This window comes from Pleurodeles waltl, chromosome 2_2 (genome assembly GCF_031143425.1).
Source record: "Pleurodeles waltl isolate 20211129_DDA chromosome 2_2, aPleWal1.hap1.20221129, whole genome shotgun sequence".
Lineage (NCBI taxonomy): Eukaryota > Metazoa > Chordata > Amphibia > Caudata > Salamandridae > Pleurodeles > Pleurodeles waltl.
In genome coordinates, this window is record NC_090439.1 from 297,976,703 (window position 1) to 297,995,293 (window position 18,591).

At 44.8% G+C, this 18,591-nt stretch overlaps 1 protein-coding gene across 1 annotated transcript in view; it reads left to right on the forward strand.

The window, feature by feature from the left end:
* The first annotated feature begins 7,195 nt into the window (after nt 1-7,195).
* GNAL (G protein subunit alpha L) overlaps nt 7,196-18,591 on the forward strand; it is a 642,487-nt gene continuing 631,091 nt past the window's right edge. Inside the window, exon 1 of the mRNA XM_069219747.1 lies at nt 7,196-8,178. Coding sequence (XP_069075848.1) covers nt 7,785-8,178 — 394 coding nt within the window. The 5' untranslated portion in view covers nt 7,196-7,784. The remainder of the gene's footprint in view (nt 8,179-18,591) is intronic.

Here is an 18,591-nt window from a genome sequence, read left to right on the forward strand (position 1 = left end):
GGGTAGTCTGGGGGGGTAGTTTTAGTGGTAGTGTCTGGTGTGTTACACCCCCTCCCACCAATAAATATATTATCTACTATATAGGTACAGGTCAAGAGTGGCTCACAGGATGGAAAAGGGGCGGGATGCCGCATGGCGGGAGGAAGGGGTTGATGGAAACAAAATGTAATTTGAAAAAAAAACTTACCTTTTTGTGCCATGCCGCACCGCACCTCGCCACGACCATCCGCTCCTACACTGGACTCAGGCACAGGCTCCCAGCCTGCCCTGTGTCCAATCCTAATGCTGCTTTCATGCTGTCGACAGCATGAAAGCAGCATTAGGATTGGGCAGAGCGCCCCGGCCAAGGCGCTCCGTGGAAGACTGAAAGTCTCTGCCTGCTGTCTCCAACCCAGCTACGCAGTGCCTGTATTGCTGGGTTGTAGAGAGCCCTGTGCGCATGTGTGTTTGGCCGGCCGAAACAGCTGGCCAAACATACATGCCTACTGAGGGGGAGTGTACAGCATAAAAATAACCATAAAACACCATTTACTATCGTTTTATAGTAAAAGTTGTATGGCTGTTGCTGCTGGCAGGGGGTGACGCTCCTCTGCCCTAATGGAGGAGCCACCCCTGGTACAGGTGCTTTGAGTCGGGCATGGTGAGGTGTTTGTTGGATATCACCTGTGAGTTTTACATGAGCACACAGACAAAAACATACAAACACATACACTCTTTCTTTCCTCTGTTTTTGAAGTTTTTAAAAATATTGGTTAGTTTATAAAATATTGTGTTTTAAGTACCCCTAATAATCTGTGCTTGTAGGAAGGTAGCCTCATTCTAGCCTTGTTACCCCCACCTTTGGCCTGTTTGTGAGTATATGTCAGGGTGTTTCTACTGTCTCTTTGGGATCCTGCCAGGGTCCAGTGCTCATAGTGAAAACCCTATGTTGTCAGTATGTTTGATATGTGTCACTGGGATCCTGCTAGCCAGGACCCCAGTGCTTATAAGTTTGTGGCCTATATGTGTTCCCTTTGTGGTGACTAACTGTATCACTGAGGCTCTGCTAATCAGAACCTCGGTGTTTATGCTCTCTCTGCTTTTAAAATTGTCACTGCAGGCTAGTGACTAATTTTACCAATTCTGATTGGCACACTGGAACACCCTTATAATTCCCTAGTATATGGTACCTAGGTAGCCAGGGTATTGGGGTTCCAGGAGATCCCTATGGGCTGTAGCATTTATTTTGCCACCCATAGGGAGCTAAGAAAAATCCTGCACAAGACTGCCACTGCAGGCTGAGTGAAATAACATAACCGTAAACGTTATTTCACAGCCATTTTACACTGCACATAAGTAACTTATAAGTCACCTAAATGTCTAACCCTCACTTGGTGGAGGTTAGGTGCAAAGTTATTTAGTGTGAGGGCACCCTGGCACTAGCCAAGTTCCCCCACATTGTTCAGGGCAAATTCCCCAGACTTTGTGAGTGCGGGGACACCATTACACGCGTGCACTACATGCAGGTCAATACCTATATTTAGCGTCACAATGGTAACTCCGAACATGGCCATATAACATGTCTAGGATCATGGAATTGTCCCCCCCAAGATGGGCACAGATGGTGTCCTCTCTGCAAAAGCCAGTCTACACCGGTTCAGGGATCCCCCCAGCCCTGCTCTGGCACGAAACTGGACAAAGGAAAGGGGAGTGACCACTCCCCTGATCAGCACCTCCCAGGGGAGGTGCCCAGAGCTCCTCCAGTGTGTCCCAGACCTCTGCAATTTTGAATGCAGAGGTGTGAGGGCACAATGGACAGCTCTGAGTGGCCAGTGCCAGCAGGTGAGATCAGAGACCCCTCCTGATAGGTTCTTACCTCTCTCAGTAGCCAATCCTCCTCTGTGGGCTATTTAGGGTCTCTCCTGTGGGCATCTCAGCAGATAACAAATGCAAGAGCTCACCAGAGTTCCTCTGCACTTCCCTCTTCGACTTCTGCCAAGGATCGACCGCTGACTGCTCCAGGGCGCCTGCATAACCGCAACAAAGTAGCAAGAAGACTGGCTGCAACATTGTAGCGCATCATCCCGCCGGCTTTCTCTACTGTTTCCTGGTGGTGCATGCTCTGAGGGCTGTCTGCCTTCACCCTGCACTGGAAGCCAAGAAGAAATCTCCTGTGGGTCGACGGAATCTTCCCCCTGCCAACGCAGGCACCAAACTTCTGCATCACCAGTCCTCTGGGTCCCCTCTCATCCTGACGAGCGTGGTCCCTGGAACACAGGAGCTGGGTCCAAGTGTCTCCCACAGTCCAGTGGCCCTTCTGTCCAAATTTGGTGGAGGTAAGTCCTTGCCTCCCCACCCCAGACAGTAATCCTGTGTACTGCGTGAACTGCAGCTGCTTGGGCTTCTGTGCACTTTTGCAAGACTTCCTTTATGCACAGCCTAGCCCAGGTCCCCAGCACTCCGTACTGCATTGCCCAACTTGCTGAGTTGGACTCCGACGTCGTGGGACCCTCCTTTGTGACTCTGAGTTGACCGCTGTCCTCAGATCTTCTAAGTGCCTGTTCCAGTACTTCTGCGGGGGCTCTCTGGGTTGCTGAGCGACCTCTCTGTCTCCTCCTCCAAGGGGTGACCTCCTGTTCCTTCCCGGGCCCCAGCAGCACCCAAAATCTTCAACCACGACTCTTGCAGCTAGCAAGGCTTGTTTGAAGTCTTTCTGCGTGGAAACAACTCTGCATCCTCCAGCACGCCGTGGGACATCCTCTGACCAGAGGAGAAGTTCCTGGCCCCTTCCGTTGTTGCAGAATCGTTGGCTTCTTCCACCCAGAGGCAGCCCTTTTACACCTTCATCCGGGGTTTAGTGGGCTCCTGCTCCCACTGGACACTTGCGTGACTCTTGGACTTGGTCCCCTTCCTTTACAGGTCCTCAGGTCCAGGAATCCGTCTTCAGTGTTTTGCTGGCAGTTGTTGTCCTTGCAGAATCCCCTATCTCGACTTTACTGTCTTTCTGGGGTAGTAGGGTAACTTTACTCCTACTTTTCAGGGTCTTGGGGTGGGGTATCTTGGACACCCTTAGTGTTTTCTTACACGTCCAGCGACCCTCTACAACCTACACTAGGCCTGGGGTCCATCCGTGGTTTGCATTCCACTTTTGGAGTATATGGTTTGTGTTGCCCCTAGGCCTATTTCTACCTATTGCATTCTATTGTGATTCTACATTGTTTGCACTACTTTTCTAACTGTTACTTACCTGATTTTGGTTTGTGTACATATATTTTGTGTATATTACTTACCTCCTAAGGGAGTATATCCTCTGAGATACTTTTGGCATATTGTCACTAAAATAAAGTACCTTTGTTTTTAGTAACTCTGAATATTGTGTTTTCTTATGATATAGTGCTATATGATATAAGTGGTATAGTAGGAGCTTTGCATGTCTCCTAGTTCAACCTAAGCTGCTTTGCCATAGCTACCTTCTATCAGCCTAAGCTGCTAGAAACACCTCTATTCTACTAATAAGGGATAACTGGACCTGGCACAAGGTGCAAGTACCACTAGGTACCCACTATAAGCCAGGCCAACCTCCTACAGTGCTGCTCTCCCTTTTCACTATCCTTCAATCTTAAACATGCCCTGCTTCTCATGTATGTATTTTGCCATGATATGCCAGAGTGATTGCTCAGAAAATCTGAAACTTACCCTCCCCTCAATCTTACTGACCAAGCTACGCCCCTATGATGGTCATCTAAAAGAATCTTGACAGTTGTTTACACTCTCATGCCCAGTTTCCTGTATTGTGGTGAGTGTGGGTGCATAAGCAGACTGTTTTTGTGGAATTGTGAAAAGTGTGGGGTTTATGACACGAACTTTAAAAATGGCATCCTTTAATTCCACCCTGGCCAGAGATTGCCTAGAATAAACTAAGTTTTGATGTTGCTGAATCTGCATGAAAATGCCACCTCATATGCTATATGCTCTTGTAGACTACTTTTCTGAGTGGTCAGAGGTAAAGTTTATTGAAAGGGATACGATGTCTGAAGTGTTAGTTTCTCAAGGAAGTGTTTAGTGAAGGAGTCCCTGATCAATAGTCAATAGTCCTGATCCCGATAACGGTTAACAACTCACTCCCAGTGAAATGCATGTGTTCCTTCAGCTGCATTGGGTTAAGCATATTAGAAATGTCCTTTATGAACCTCAGGGCAATGGTCTTGTTGAGCGTTTTAATCGCTCTCTAAAGGATTCCCCTTTCTTTTAAAAATAAAAACACTTGGCCATCAGGGAGAGGTACTTTATTTTTTCCCATAATGTAATTGGTGTCAGCCCATTTGAGTTACTCATGGGAAAACCTCCTGCCTAGAGAATTGTCTCTGGTTTCTCAAAAACAAATTTCCTATAGAAATGGGAAATACGATGGAGGTAGGCATTAGCAAAATGAGATTCAAGGTTGAAGTACCCCCAACTAAATCCAAACAACATTGTGACACCTTATATGGAGTTAGATGCCCTGAGGTTTCTGTGGAAGATCTTTCCATTAGTGTTGAGAAGGAAACCTCAAAGTTTTCTTGAGGCGTTAATGTTGTAAAAATGATCAAATGGACTCTCAATACTTAGGATGCTAATTGCTGGAGCATTGGAGGGAATTGCTAGGTGCATTCATGGACAGTTTCTGTATGGTACTGAGGTACATTCTTTTTCTGAATGGAGTACAACTACTTTGACAGTCCTGCGGGTATAATTGATTGATGTAAGCCTACTGATGATAGGAAAGTGTGTGATTGCATTGGAACAAAGAACTTTCCTGCCATGACCTTTCTGATTGTCTACTGTGGCTATGTGAAAAGTTTTTTGAGGAAACGAACTCCATCTTGGAGAATCCTCTAAGAGTGATCTCTACATCACCAGTTCTTTCCATTTTTAGGATGAGCGCACAAGCGCGTTGTGCCCTGTTGTAAGTATTCTGTGGGCTTTTAACCACGCCCATCTCACACCCATCACTTTCCCTTGTTTGTGCGCTTACCTTTCAAAAATCCCTTGATGTCATTGGTAAATGCGTTACATTTGTCTCACCTTGGGGCGGTTTTGTTACCGCCTTGCAGGCTGACCCTGTTACATGGATTATTGCACGATTGCCGAATTACTTCAGCGTGGGCAAACTATTTTTTTATTTTGTCTCTCCCCTTTGTGCTCCATGACACCCATGGTGCTCACAGCTCAAACACTGCAAAATAGGGGAAACTACATTGGCGGTATTGAATCGCTAGTCACATTGTTCACACTGTAACCTAATCAGTCTTTTCTTTTGGCTCTCCCCTTCACGCTCCATAGCTTTCACAAAAACATTTGCAATTTATAAATGCTTTACGTTAAAAAAAAAAAGAAATCCTCAAAGAGGCCCTCCCTACACAGTGGGAGAGCCTATACTATAATATTCACTGCACTCAGGAAACTCACCCCATAATGCTTTGCAAACTTTATTTTACAAAACATTTTTGCTCATAACTCAGCCTGTTGTAGGCCTAGGGCAATGTGACAACCACCAAAATGTTCAGCATGACACACTCTTTCTGTCTAAGCCGTCTCTGGGTCCCCACACTAGGTTTGTGCAGGCTCCAAAATAATAACCCCTCCTACCAGGCAGTGTCTGTTTAAGCTCTTTCATGGCTGGAACTTTTGTTTTGTTTTATAGCTGAGTGTTTCTTGTGTTTTAAGGGCCTTGCTTGTAATATTGTAGCAGTACGCCTGCCAGCCCTTAAAATGTGTAATGCACTATGCTCTGTAGGGGCTAAATATATATATAAGCATTGCATTATTTTTTGCCATTCTGTTTTCATATGGTTATGCCTTTTAGGGGTTATATAACTATATGGCTACATGATCATGTTTTTTTAGAAATGTTATTTTGATTGTGGTGCCCCATAATGCTTTGCAGGGCTTTCTTTTTTCAAAACATTTTTGCCCATAACTCAGCCTCTGGTGGTCCTGGGACAATGGGACCACCACCAAAATCTTCACCACGACACGCTTTTCTGTCTAGGTCAACACTAGGTTAGTGTGGATGCCAAAATAAATACCCCTCCTGTCATTCAATGCCTTTTAGAGCTCTCTCATGGCTGGAACTTTTGTTTTATAGCTAAGAGTAGCCTGTGTTTTAAGGGTTTTGTGGGTAATATCATTATAGTAGGCCTGCTGACCTTGAAAATGTCTAACGCACTACGCCCTCTAGGGGCTAAATATATGGTGACATTATCATGTTTGTTAGAAATGCTATTTCTATTGTATTGTCCTCTAGGGGCTATTCTGAGCATTACAGTCAACATACTACAATATTCCCTGAACTCGGAAACTCGCCCTTTAATGCTTTGCGGGGCATTCCTTTTACAAATAATTTTTGGCTCATTACTCAGCCAATGGTGGTCCTAGGACAGTGGGACCACCTTTTAAAATGTGTTCACCACAAACTGCTCTTTCTGTCTGGATCATCTGTGGGACCGGCTTTAGGTTAGCGAGGACCCCAAAATTATAACCCATCCCACCATTCAGTGTATTTGTAAGCTCTCTTATGGCTGGAACTTTTGTTTTGCACCTGGGAGTAGTTGGTGTTTTGAGGGACTGGTTTGAAAAAATATTCCAATAGGCCTACTAGCCATTTAGTTGAATGCATGACTAATGGAATTATGTGGCAGAAAGGACCAAAATATGCAGCAGGGTTGACCAATCCATGTGGTAAAAGAATGTCAGTTGTAAATGTACAGTGCCTATAACTCCGACTCAAGTCAATGCAAGACTTATTGTATTGCAAATGCTTGTTCTATTTCATCTGTTTTCTATTCCTGCTGTTTTGAGGTGAGGGATTTTTTATGAATCCTCCTCTTCTTTTTACCTGTACCTTGCGCTCTCCCAACTGTTTATTAATTTGCTTTTTTCCACCTTGGGGCGTGAGTGTTCAACGTTTTATAGTGTGACGGTAAATGGGTTTACTATTGTGTTTCGAGGGGTGCAGCTGTCCATTTCCTCTCCTCGTTATATCTCATAATAAAAGTTACCTTTTCGAGATTATTACACACCCACCGCGCCGGAAGAACGGTTCTGACAGAGATAGTGCGGAAGACAAAGCCAATGAGCGCCTCGGAACTCTGTGTGGGGTACTAGCCTCGGCAAAGCTGTCACCAACACGCCAATCCCATGTCACTTTACACACACCAGTGCCTCCCACAGTCAGATGTTCTACCGTGAGGATCACTTATTACGTGACCCAAGCGTGCTGAAATTACGGACAAATGGCATAACGTTAAAGGATCCACCACGGACTGCAGGCTGAATTCACTGAGTGGGGCGAGCGGGCGACCTGCTTAGAGAGCCGCGCGAGCAGCGGAGCGCGCGGCTGGGAGAGCGCGGGGATGTGAGGCGCGCGCGTGGCTGCAGGTGCGGCGCGCCTCCAGGCAGGGCGCTGTGCTGGCTTCTGACGGAGGGGAGCCTGCGCTGGGGGTTTTACGGTAAAGTGCAGCCGCGCTTCCCGGAGGAGAGAGCCAGGGCAGCGGGCGCCGCACTCACTCTCACCCCCGGCCGCATCAGCACCAGGCGATCCCACCCCATCGCGTCCCCCCGGAGCACCATGCGCCATGGCACCGCCGAGACCTAACGGGCCTGCTGGCCTCCGGCGCCGCCCGGGACTGGAGCCCCGCTGCCTCTGGGGCACCATGGAGCGCTGAGCACCGCCGCTGGCGCCCGTCCCAGGTCAGCCCCATCCCCGCAGCGCGCACCGCAAGCGAGCAGAGGAGGCCGCCCCCGGGGGACCCCGCCCGGCCAGCATGGGACTGTGCTACAGCCTGCGCCCGCGGCTCTTCGGGGACCCCGGCTCCATCTCCACCGCCACAGCCTCCGACTCCGAGCAGCCTCCGCCCGAGCTGAGCTGCCGAGGCGGGGAGGACCGGCAGCGCTCCCCCGGCGGCGGGGACCGCGGGCTGCCCGTGCAGAACGGAGGGGGCGGCGGGCCCGAGGGCCGGGACAAGCCCTCGCCGCAGCAGCTGCTTTACAAGTCCGGCCCCAAGGACAAGCAGCAGCAGCAGCTCAAGAGCTGGGAGAAGCTGCGGCTGGAAGAGAAGGAGGCCGAGAAGGAGGCCAAGAAAGTCAGCAAGAGCATCGACCGGGTGCTGAAGGAGCAGAAGCGCGAGTACAAGCAGACGCACCGGCTGCTGCTGCTCGGTAGGTACCCAGCCCCCTGGCACCCGCACTGAGTGGGCAGCCGAGGCCTACAGGGCCGGGTGCGGTCCTCTGTGCTTTGCCTCGTCCTTCACGGCCTCCATGCGTACACGTATGTTCTCATGCCGCACATACATCTACCATTGAGTGGTGTCACGTTAATGCTACACAGTTTCATTGCTGATTTTGCTCCAGCATGTACGTTTCTCGTAACCACCCGAAGCTCGTGTGATGCGGATGTGTCCACACCTTCCTTCTTTTGCTCTAGAGCGCACAGTATCGAAGCATCATATTGCCTTCCTACCGTGAGATTAAGGTGAATGGTCTCACCGGGACCACCTTTACATGGCATCCCTGGCCTCAGCTTCGTTAATTTGTGTCGATTTTTATGAACTTCGTGATGCGTAGTGTTACATTGTATTAGTTGTTCGGGTGACGGGAAGGCCAGATTGTACACAGCAGTGTTGCCCGATATGTGGTGTCATGGCTGTCTGCCAGATGTGTGCGCGCGACAGATCTGTTAGTGTTAGATCTTTACTGCATACGAGTTCTGTGGGCTGACGCTGCCCTTAATGTATTAATAGTGTCGGGATGGAGCACAGAGCTGCGGAGAGGCACAAGGATACTGCGCCTGACCACGTTATCACCCGGTGATCTGATCTGATGGTTATTGGAAATGTAGTACTAAACAGGAAACGCGCGATAGAACCAACCTAGCACTTCTCCGAGTCATGAAGCACCCACCCAAACACCTGCTAACTTTGCAATGAGAGAGCACTCGCAACATGGCGGCGAGGGCGTTAAAGTCAATTCGAGTAAAGCAGAGAGCGGTGGAGTTTGCTGGTCCCATTGATGCCTTCGCTGGCTGTTTTTTTTTTTTATTGTTGTTATTGTTAAAAGGTTGAACATATGAAGGAGACTTCCGAGCAGTCCCACATAGCTGAAGCATTTGTGAGTGTGCCGGGCCTGCGTTCATGTAATTTCAAGCGTGTGTGTATATTATTTTGGAGCATCTGTTTTCAGGTTTAGCTTGTACCAGAATGTAAAAAAAACACAGAATAATACGTAGCTGAATACATTACTCGCACCTCGAGCTGTTCTCCGTCTGCCATGTAAGGCATCTCAGTAATCTCAGTAATCCCATTCCATTTACCATGTAACATTTCCCCTGCGGCACAAGATTTCGAAGATAGACTGGTTGTAGCGTGAACTAGATCCGGTCTGTCTTTACAGGGCTACGAGTGTAACAGGCGGAGGCTTTCAAGCGCTATCTGTGCAACAGAGGCTGTGGCTTTGAGCCTGCATGCGAGTATGGGGCTGTCACAGATGGAATGCCACACATAAAAATGTCCTCTAACGGTGCTTCGCCTTCATCCAACCCGGCTTTGTAGAAAGAGGAAAAATGAGGACGCTGGAGCACAGTGTGCCAAATGACTCGCTGTCTGCCTTTGAAATGTCGCCTGCCAGCTTCCCCTTTGCCCCCCTGGGGAAGAGAGAAGCCGCCGTGCCCCCGGGGAGCCCCAGCTAATTGATATGAAGTGCGCCGGAGCCCCGTGGCGGCGCCTAATAGCCCCAGAGGTGCGCCTGCACCGAGAGCAGCATCTCTGCCGCCTGCCCCGGAGGCCCGGGGAGCAGAGCGGCCTGAAAACCTCCCCTCTCCACCGTTTGCCCGACTGACTTCTGTGAAACGAGCTTCCCAGAATCGGCTGCCCCAGTGTAGTCAGGAAATGCACCCTCGCGCCCCCGCCCAGCTGTGAAGAGGGATTTTCTCCCTCCCCTACCCTCGGAGGCGACATCGTGTTCGTTTTTGTTTAGAATAAACGCTCTCCAGGATGCTTTCCCAGCGGTTTGCCGGTGGCACGGGGCCGGGAGCTATTGTTACTCGTGTTCTAAAAATAACCCGTGAGTTTATTATTGTCTACATTTTTTTTTATAGCAAGGGCTCATGTGTTCCTAATAGAAGGACACTAAAAAATCAAATTCTGTTCTGCGAGTGCATGACACAAAATTGGTAGTAGATGATGCCCATCCAGTCTCTCTCTTTCGGTAAAGACACTTTATTTTTGATCAACGCGGCCATTAAAAATAACAGGAGTGAGACTGTGGTGTATGGTGTGAGATTGAAAGAGTCCGATTCGCTGTTAATTATTCTTGTAGTGTTGCCGAGATACGTTATTAAGCCAGAAGTTACCCTGGAATTCCGAAGTGATTCAAGAGTACCGCAAGAGTGATGCCCTCGGTACAAGCGGCGCAGTCAACTGCGGTACCTGCAGTCAATGTGACATTCAGGAGTTAGGTGATGAATGTCAGCAGGTCAAAGCTGCGGATATTCAACGGGTGGGTTGGGGGGGGAGGGCAAATGGCTTGTACTTACGGTAACACAGAGATTGTGGTGCAGTAAGCACCAAAATCTACGTATTCTCCCCTAAAAATCCGTAGCTGGATGGTATTTATCGCCCCTATACATTCTGACTGAGAGTATTCTGATTTTTATCAGGTGCCATTACTATCGCACCAATTTGCCTAACTTGGCCACTCGCCACGAGGGTCCATGACTACACTCACTCATAGCAAAATCTTTCTGACCAGACAACATGCCACCTTCCCTAACCTATGTTACTGGATGCGAAAAAAGGTCACACCTTTCTGTTACAATTTGACAGGTTAAACCTGCCGGAATATAACGAAGGAGAAAAAAATAAGTTATTTATCAGGATCTGTAAGTTTTGGTGTGGTAATCACAAAAATACTTATGGTATTCTCCAAAAAGTCAGACTGTATGATAATTAGTGGACTCTGGATTTTGAACACCTCGGTGTCAGAAGCTATGGGTGTGATGATAGTTCCATCTATCAGGAGCCATTTATAATCTTAGTCTGCAACTCAGGTCCTTCCTAATATCCGAGGTTACATTCAAGCATAGCACCTGAGATGCTCTCAACTGGAGAGGCTTAAAACATGGACACTAAAATCCTTTGGATCCCATGGGGGTTCCACTCAACCAGTGTTTGGTTGCCTCTCTGTGAGCTTTCAGTTAATGCATCAAGACATATCATTCAGGTAAGAACACGCACCTAAAACAAGCCAGATCTATTGGCTTTTCCAGTGCTTATTAGCAGTGTCAGATAAAAGAATAACAACGTTTTTGTTGTGAATAGTTAGAATTGAAAATGTTTCAATTCGAAAATGAGACTGTGAATCAAATATTACTAAGGTGTCTGGAAGGGGTAGTGGCCTTTGGATCATCTCAGACACCCAGTTCTTTCTATCACACGACTTTCTTCTGCAGCCTCTCATTCTGTTAGACACTTGCACTTTTTTTTCTCCCAACATCGTTCTGAAATCCACCATCTGCATTATTTTTTTTATTTTTTACACCTTGTTTTTCTTTTACAACACATTGTTTTCACTCTTGCTTGTGCTTCCTGGCATCATTTTCACCATTCCTGCTCACCAACTCGCCTTTAAGCACTGCTGTTTACTTTCAGCTTGTCAACCTTCTTTGCATCGATATAGAATCACAATTACAAGTAGCAAACATGGCTATTGTTCTGTGTGCACTATGGAGAGGACAAGGTTTGGATGAGCATGTGGTCTAAATACATTTGTGACCCGCTGCCAATGCACTGTGAGACACTAGAACCACTTTCAGCCACAACTCCGGAGGTCACAATGGTAGACCATTATAAACTGTCACGCAGATGCTTAGAGGCGATTCAGTTCAATGTAGGCACTATTCAGGAAAAATACGCTGCATGAAAAATGAAGAAACGCAACATTGTTTAGTAAAGCAAACACTCATAGGGAATGCAAGATTAAGTAAAACATCTAAAATGTAAAAATGAGGTACGTCGCTGACGTTATTGTTCAGAAGTTGATCTGTATTTTTTCTGTGACGTTAGCGGCATGAATATAGGGCCAGATAGGGACCCCTTTCATGGTCTGTTTTTAATTACTGCCAGGTTTTAGTACCGGAGGGACCCGCCTCACTTGAAGCCATATCTTATTATGAACATGCTTGTACATCAACCAGAAATCTATTCCTTGCTAGGGACCTGAAGGAAATGCAAGTCTGGATCAATGTTTCATGCAGTCTGAAAGCAGGAAATGAGCTGCCGTGTGCGTGTGTTTACTAATGGGTTATGAGGGCGAATGTAGCTGCTGCAGTTTGTACCTCTGACACGGAAGTTGGCTGGTATAAGAAAGATTTGTGTCAGTAAAGGGGCCTTGAAGTGCTCAAGTAGGAGTTGGTTGTCATGAGACTACTTTCTTAATTTCTTGTGAACTCGGTATTGATTTTAGTATTTTGATAAATTCGTGTCATTTTGTATGGGATTAAGGCGCTGAATTTTGTGATTGTAGAAGCTCAAAACATTTTCGTGGCGTGCTTTCGGGGTTTCAGATACCAAGTGTAAACCAAAAACAAACCAGTCTCGCACTGTCTGATGACCTGTGAGTGACTTCTCTTCTCCGATAAGCTTCTGTTTTGGTAATCCGGGTTTGCCTTGTGGGAAACCCAGTGAATCCAGAAGAACGGGAAGGGGATATGACATTACAGCCAGAGCTGCTGACCTTGACACTTGAGAATTAGGTTCGAGTCCCAGCTTGATTCCTGGGAAATCACGCAATCTGCCCGCACCTAAAACATGCAGGGGACCTTGTGTAGCTGGCTCACGTATAAAGCCTCCAGTACCTTCGAGTCGTGTTAGAGCTATTTAAAACTGCAAAAAATAAGCCAGAGGGATAACATTGCTACGTTTGTTGTGCTTATGTTTTGCATGCGGTTTCGGCACCCAGCCTTTCTCCTCCAGAATGGAGGCCCAGGGGACCCCCAACACTGAAGCCGTCCCCATTCAGCCCAAGGCATATCTGTAAGATATAGGTGACTCGGGGGCCCAACATCACAATCTGCAGTGTGGCATCGTTTTGCATTACGCCACTGTAAAAGGCCTGTGTTCTCCCACAGCGTCACCGTCATTATTACACTTTAATTTGCATGGCATTTTTATGTACGGCTTTTAAACATTATTATGATCCCGTGTAGCAAATTCCTTTCCGATTGTTTATGCAGGCAGCGCACCTACATATTTTGGCCATTTTCTGTCTTGGAGGCTCAGTGGGCACAAGAAACCCATCACAAATCGACCCATTGTTTTCTTATACCGTACAAAAGGGAATAATATATGTCGGTAAAATTGACCATGGATTTTGGGTGAAATTGCAGAACTAGGACTTTTTTTAAATATGTTTTTAGGATCATTCACACAAATAAATCTTCATTCTTTTTAAGTGAAACTATCGGGGTCTTAAGGGTTAAGTAAAGTGTTTGGCGAAAACATACCAAAATAGAAAATTTCAAAGCACTCTACCGTTTTCCTGCTGGGGTGTAGTGGTATGAGAATCATGCGGTTGATTCTCCCACCACATGCTTTAGTTTTAGATCTGACCTTGGGCCGTAGCAGTCAAAATGTTTTACTGTCCCACAAGCCAGCAATCTCCCTAAGCTCTAAAGTTTACACAGGAGCTCAGAGGCCATGTGTGCATTGTGCAAACAACTCCTTTTTTAGGTCTTGCTTACCAGACAGCAATTGTACTTTCTGTTGCAATGCATATTGTTAGCCAAGAGTGGGCTTAGAGCCCACCCATTGCTCACCATTGGTTGGCTTCATTGTCACTCTCATTTGCTTGCTTCTTATTAGTTAGCATGTGTGGGCTTTCCTTCCTCTTGTTGTTTGTCTGTTCTCTGGAGCATGGACACTTCTTTTCAGATACATCTTTTTTCTTTTTGTTTAAGCAGTCTGAGGATGCATGTGTTTTCCAGGTGTCTTCTTCATGTACTTCTCCTCTTCCATTTGACTTGAGTTCTTTTCCTACACCACCTCGGTGATGAACATGTCTTTTATGCTTCTCCCCACTCCACTAGTGTTTCTTACCAATGTGCTTCCTTCCGTGCTCTCTGTTGATTTGATTTGCTTCCACCCTCTCCTTATTGCTCTGTCTTTGTTTGTTTCCCTTCCCACATTCCTGGGTTGCTTCTCTCAGCCTAATCCTTTGTTGCTTCAGCACTCCCTCCTTGTTCCTTCCCTTCTCTTTCCTGTTGCCTGCATGACCTCCACAATTCTGCCCTCCGTGTTGTATCGCCTGTGCTTTTTTTTCACCCGACCTCCATTACATTTGTTTGTTTACCTTTCCAAATCAATTGGTAAACATAAAGAAAAAAAAAACACTTGCATCATGTTCTTGGTACATGTGCCTACAAAATCATTAGGCTGGTTGTGTAGGCTTTTTATGTCTTTTTAATAGCCATGTTGCACAGTATCAGGGTTGTTGTGCAGCATTGCTAAACCAATGGCAAAACCAGTAGGTCTCAAAGTGGCGACTTATTGTCTTTGCCACTGCTTTTTTTTTACAGGGTAGCTGGACAGGAGGCACAAGGAATTTACATTCTGCTTGCTTTTTCTCATTTTGTGGTTATCGGAGATATGGCTCACATAACTCCCTACCATTCCTCTGTCAGATAATTTACATCTGGGTTTTGGTGACAAGCCTGATTTGTTTTCGTTTTTTAAGCTGGCCTTCACGTGTGGCCTCCCCCCTTCAGCCCATAATGAAACAGTGCAATCTTAGTGCAGCATTTATTGCCAGCCTGAGCTTCACCACCCTCCCCCACCTGAACACGTCTACTACCAGGCAGATTATGTTGGGGAGTCCTGACTCGTGTTTCCTCAGACTCCCATGTTTGCGGTTTTAACTGCATGTCTAAATTAGAGCAACTTCTTGGCCAAGACAGTCTGAAAGCACCAAAGCGTTCAGAACTATGTTACACTGCTTCAGTGATCTGACAACATAGGCTCCTTCCCTTGCTTCCTTGGATTAGCTCCCCATAATAAAACACCTTAACCTAAAGGCCACATCCCTTCTCAAGGCTTCACAGGTAAAAGAGCTACGCTGCATTGCCAAATTTCTTCGCTTCCATCAGTTAAAACACCGAGCTTTCGTATCTCTAAATCTTTAAGCTATTCATCCACCTAAATATAACTGGTTTCATTCTATACGCATGGAATACATTACCCACACTTTCGTAAGACTTGACAGTAACTTCCTGAAGTCCCCTGCCTTCTCATGGGTTGTGGACATCAGTCACATCTATTAAAATCAAAACGTATACCAGATGATTATCTATTTTTCCAGTAGTGACATCGTTTTTTGTCTTATAAGATCGATTTTGTTTAAAAAAAAATGAGTTGTGCTTTTTTTAAACAGTATTACTGCTGATGAAAACTTGAAGGGCTTTAAAAGAATTGAACCACATGATCTATTGATTAACCTATTTTTCATTTTTTTTACTAACTTAAACATTGATTATTTTACATAATTTAGCAGTGTAGAAATCCTTACTAACATCTCTTCTTTCCTACAACATGCATTCATTTCTTTCAACCTCCATGAACTTTATTGTACATGTTGAGTTCTGGAATCTGAAATGATTTACTGATCTGGAGGAGCTTTTTATTCCATTCAAACAGTTGTCATCCTTTTCCTCAAGGGATCCCACCTTTCAAAGTGCCATGAATTTGAGATGACATCTAAACATCTACAATTAATACATTCTTCCTGCCATCCTATCTGCTGATCGTATATGTAACCTTCAGGAGTACCAAAGTAGAATTTGGTTGTCATCAAGTATATCATACAATCAGTTTAGAATAATATTTTCAGTGGAAATTCAATGTAAACCTCTTATACAAAATTGTTAATCAACCATTTTCTCTCCATATTTACAGAGTCATATTATTCCACTCGAGCCTCTGATCAGGATTTAAATTGTGTATTTTATATTGCTTGAATCTATGGGTGGGCTTTGCTATAGGCCCTATTTCAGCTATTTATTGCAAGGATTCACCATTTCACAGCTAGTAGTATTCTTTATTTTCATCAAGCCTGCTGGTTATTTCTCTTAACTTTTTAATTACTACGATTTAATAACTTCACCAAATCAATGTGTTCCCTTATTCCTGCCCGTTAATATGGCCATTCACCTCACTTATCTTTATTCTTTTCTGTTAATTCTAAAGTGTTTAGTAATTTTTCTTAAACAGAGACTTGCCAGAAAGGAGAGTTCTCAATGTGTTCCACTTTATAGGAACCACAATTTTTCTTTGTTAAATATACACATTTCATGTCACATTTTATCCTCTTAGAACAAGCATTCATTCTCAATGGTTCTTACAGGGGCGCAGCTTTAAGGGGGGATGTTTGGGGTGTTACACCCCGCCCTAACGTATTTGGTGATAAATAGTTGGGTACAGGTGCTTTCAGTCTGTTAATGTGAGGTGTCTGTCTGATTTCAACTGGAGTTTTTACACATGCAGATGCTCGCACGCCCAGTCCTTAATAAGTAAACTTATAAGGGGACACGTATAGGTCGATAAACCTTTTGATCGCATGGAGTATCCTAGCCTTGAAGTAACCAATGTCCATCAATAAACAATACGCAAATCATTAATCAGCAGTTAATAGCATCAAGCATTTTATGAATAACCACAACTCAATATACGTTTTAGCAATTTTATTTTCGTATTAGTTACAATACTAATTCATGAGAGTAATTCAAACTTTATTCATTCTAATCAATATTATTTCATTAGTGGCCACCAATAACATAATCTAATCAGAATTTGAAAAAACATACATTCTAATGCTTCAGCATAAGCAAACATATGAATCAAAGGTGAATACGTCAACATGAGTAGCAAAGTTCAGCAAATCAGTCCGTCAATCAATTGTCACTGTATGTGTCAACGTCTCAGAATAGGAGCCTCATTTATTCCCGATTAGCATTAGCATGTGGGACTTCATGCAAAAACAGTTTAGAACATGAATTTGGAAAAATATCTAACTAAGAGAAAAACTATTTAGATAGCGCAGTTGGTACCTAGAAAGAAAAGGCAGAAAATTTAATTCAGTCACATTGTCATAGCTACCTATCCACGGTATGGATCAGCAACAAAGTCAGTCTTCGTCTTCAGGTCATCAGTCGATCAGCATCACATCAGGCTCTCCTCTTGGAGAGTATGAGCCCAATAACAGAATCTCGAATCTCTTCTCCCCCCAAGATCATATCAATTTCGGAATAAGGTCTCTCTTCGGTCATCTGCCCCTAATATCTGATCTCTCCTCTTCTGTCATGTCTTTATATAAAAGTCACCCAGACTATCGCCCAAACCCTAATTGGTCAATCAATCACATGATTTCCCTTTAATCAATAGTCTTTATAATTCAAATCTGAGTTCTAGCATTACACAGTTGCCATGTAGTTGATTGGTTCACTTTAAAATGTTCTCATCATCCCGCTCGTCAGGTATAGAAAATGTTACATCTTCTTCTCCAGTCAGTGTCTCCATTGTTCGAGTCCTGGGAAAGTACATCCAGTATACTTTACACCGATTTTGATACAAACTTTGATTCCATCATCTCCTGTCTGTTGGTTCACGCATAACATTTTAGTTGAGCAGATTTTATTAAACAATGAGCGGTTTGTGGTCAGTCCAGCACATTAGCTTTTTACATTGAGTGTTAATAATCGGCTTCTGCACTAGGCCTGTCAAAACTAGGCCACAACTTCAGCTAAGTTAGCTCTACAATATAATACAAAACATGCGTTATACATCTCAATATGACATATTACTACATTGTTATTATGCATGTTCAACATTTCACATGTTTTAGTCACTTTTTAATATAATTTGTGAGTGGTGGCAGCCACTCTTTGAGGGCACATTTTCAAATGTACACATTTTTTCTACGTTAATCACGCAAACTACTTGAACATTCATTAATAACACAGACATATTAATTAGAAATTATCACAGACAGAATGGACATCTCTCGCTCTCCATTTGGAAAGACATCATAAATGTTGGTTATTTCGCAAAACAATGTGTTTTCTCGCTTCGTGCCCCACGTTCCCCCTCCCTTTACACTGCTACCTAAGCCCCTCCTGTGCACCCTGCTTGCCCTATAATGTATTGTACCATTATATGCCAGCGTGATTGTTGGAAAATCTGACCCCCTCCTACCAATCTTACTGCCCAAGCTACGCCTGAGTCCTTAAATAGACCCACCATCTTTAATGTGTACTACTAAAATCCCATTTATTTTTAAGTCACTCTTCAGACAAAACATAATCTTGTTTTTTTTTTATTTTATTTTTTTACATGTAATGTGTTGTATATGGAAAAAAAAACATTAGGTTTGTCTGTGCGATTAAGTGTGACATTTGTCAAATTGTGGAGAGATTCATCCAATCCAACTATCATGATGCACTGTCATCAGCGCTTTTTATGTCTTTCATTATTTACCATGTCCCCAAAGTGGGGCATAATCTGCACGTTACCAGTGTGTGTGTGTGTGTAT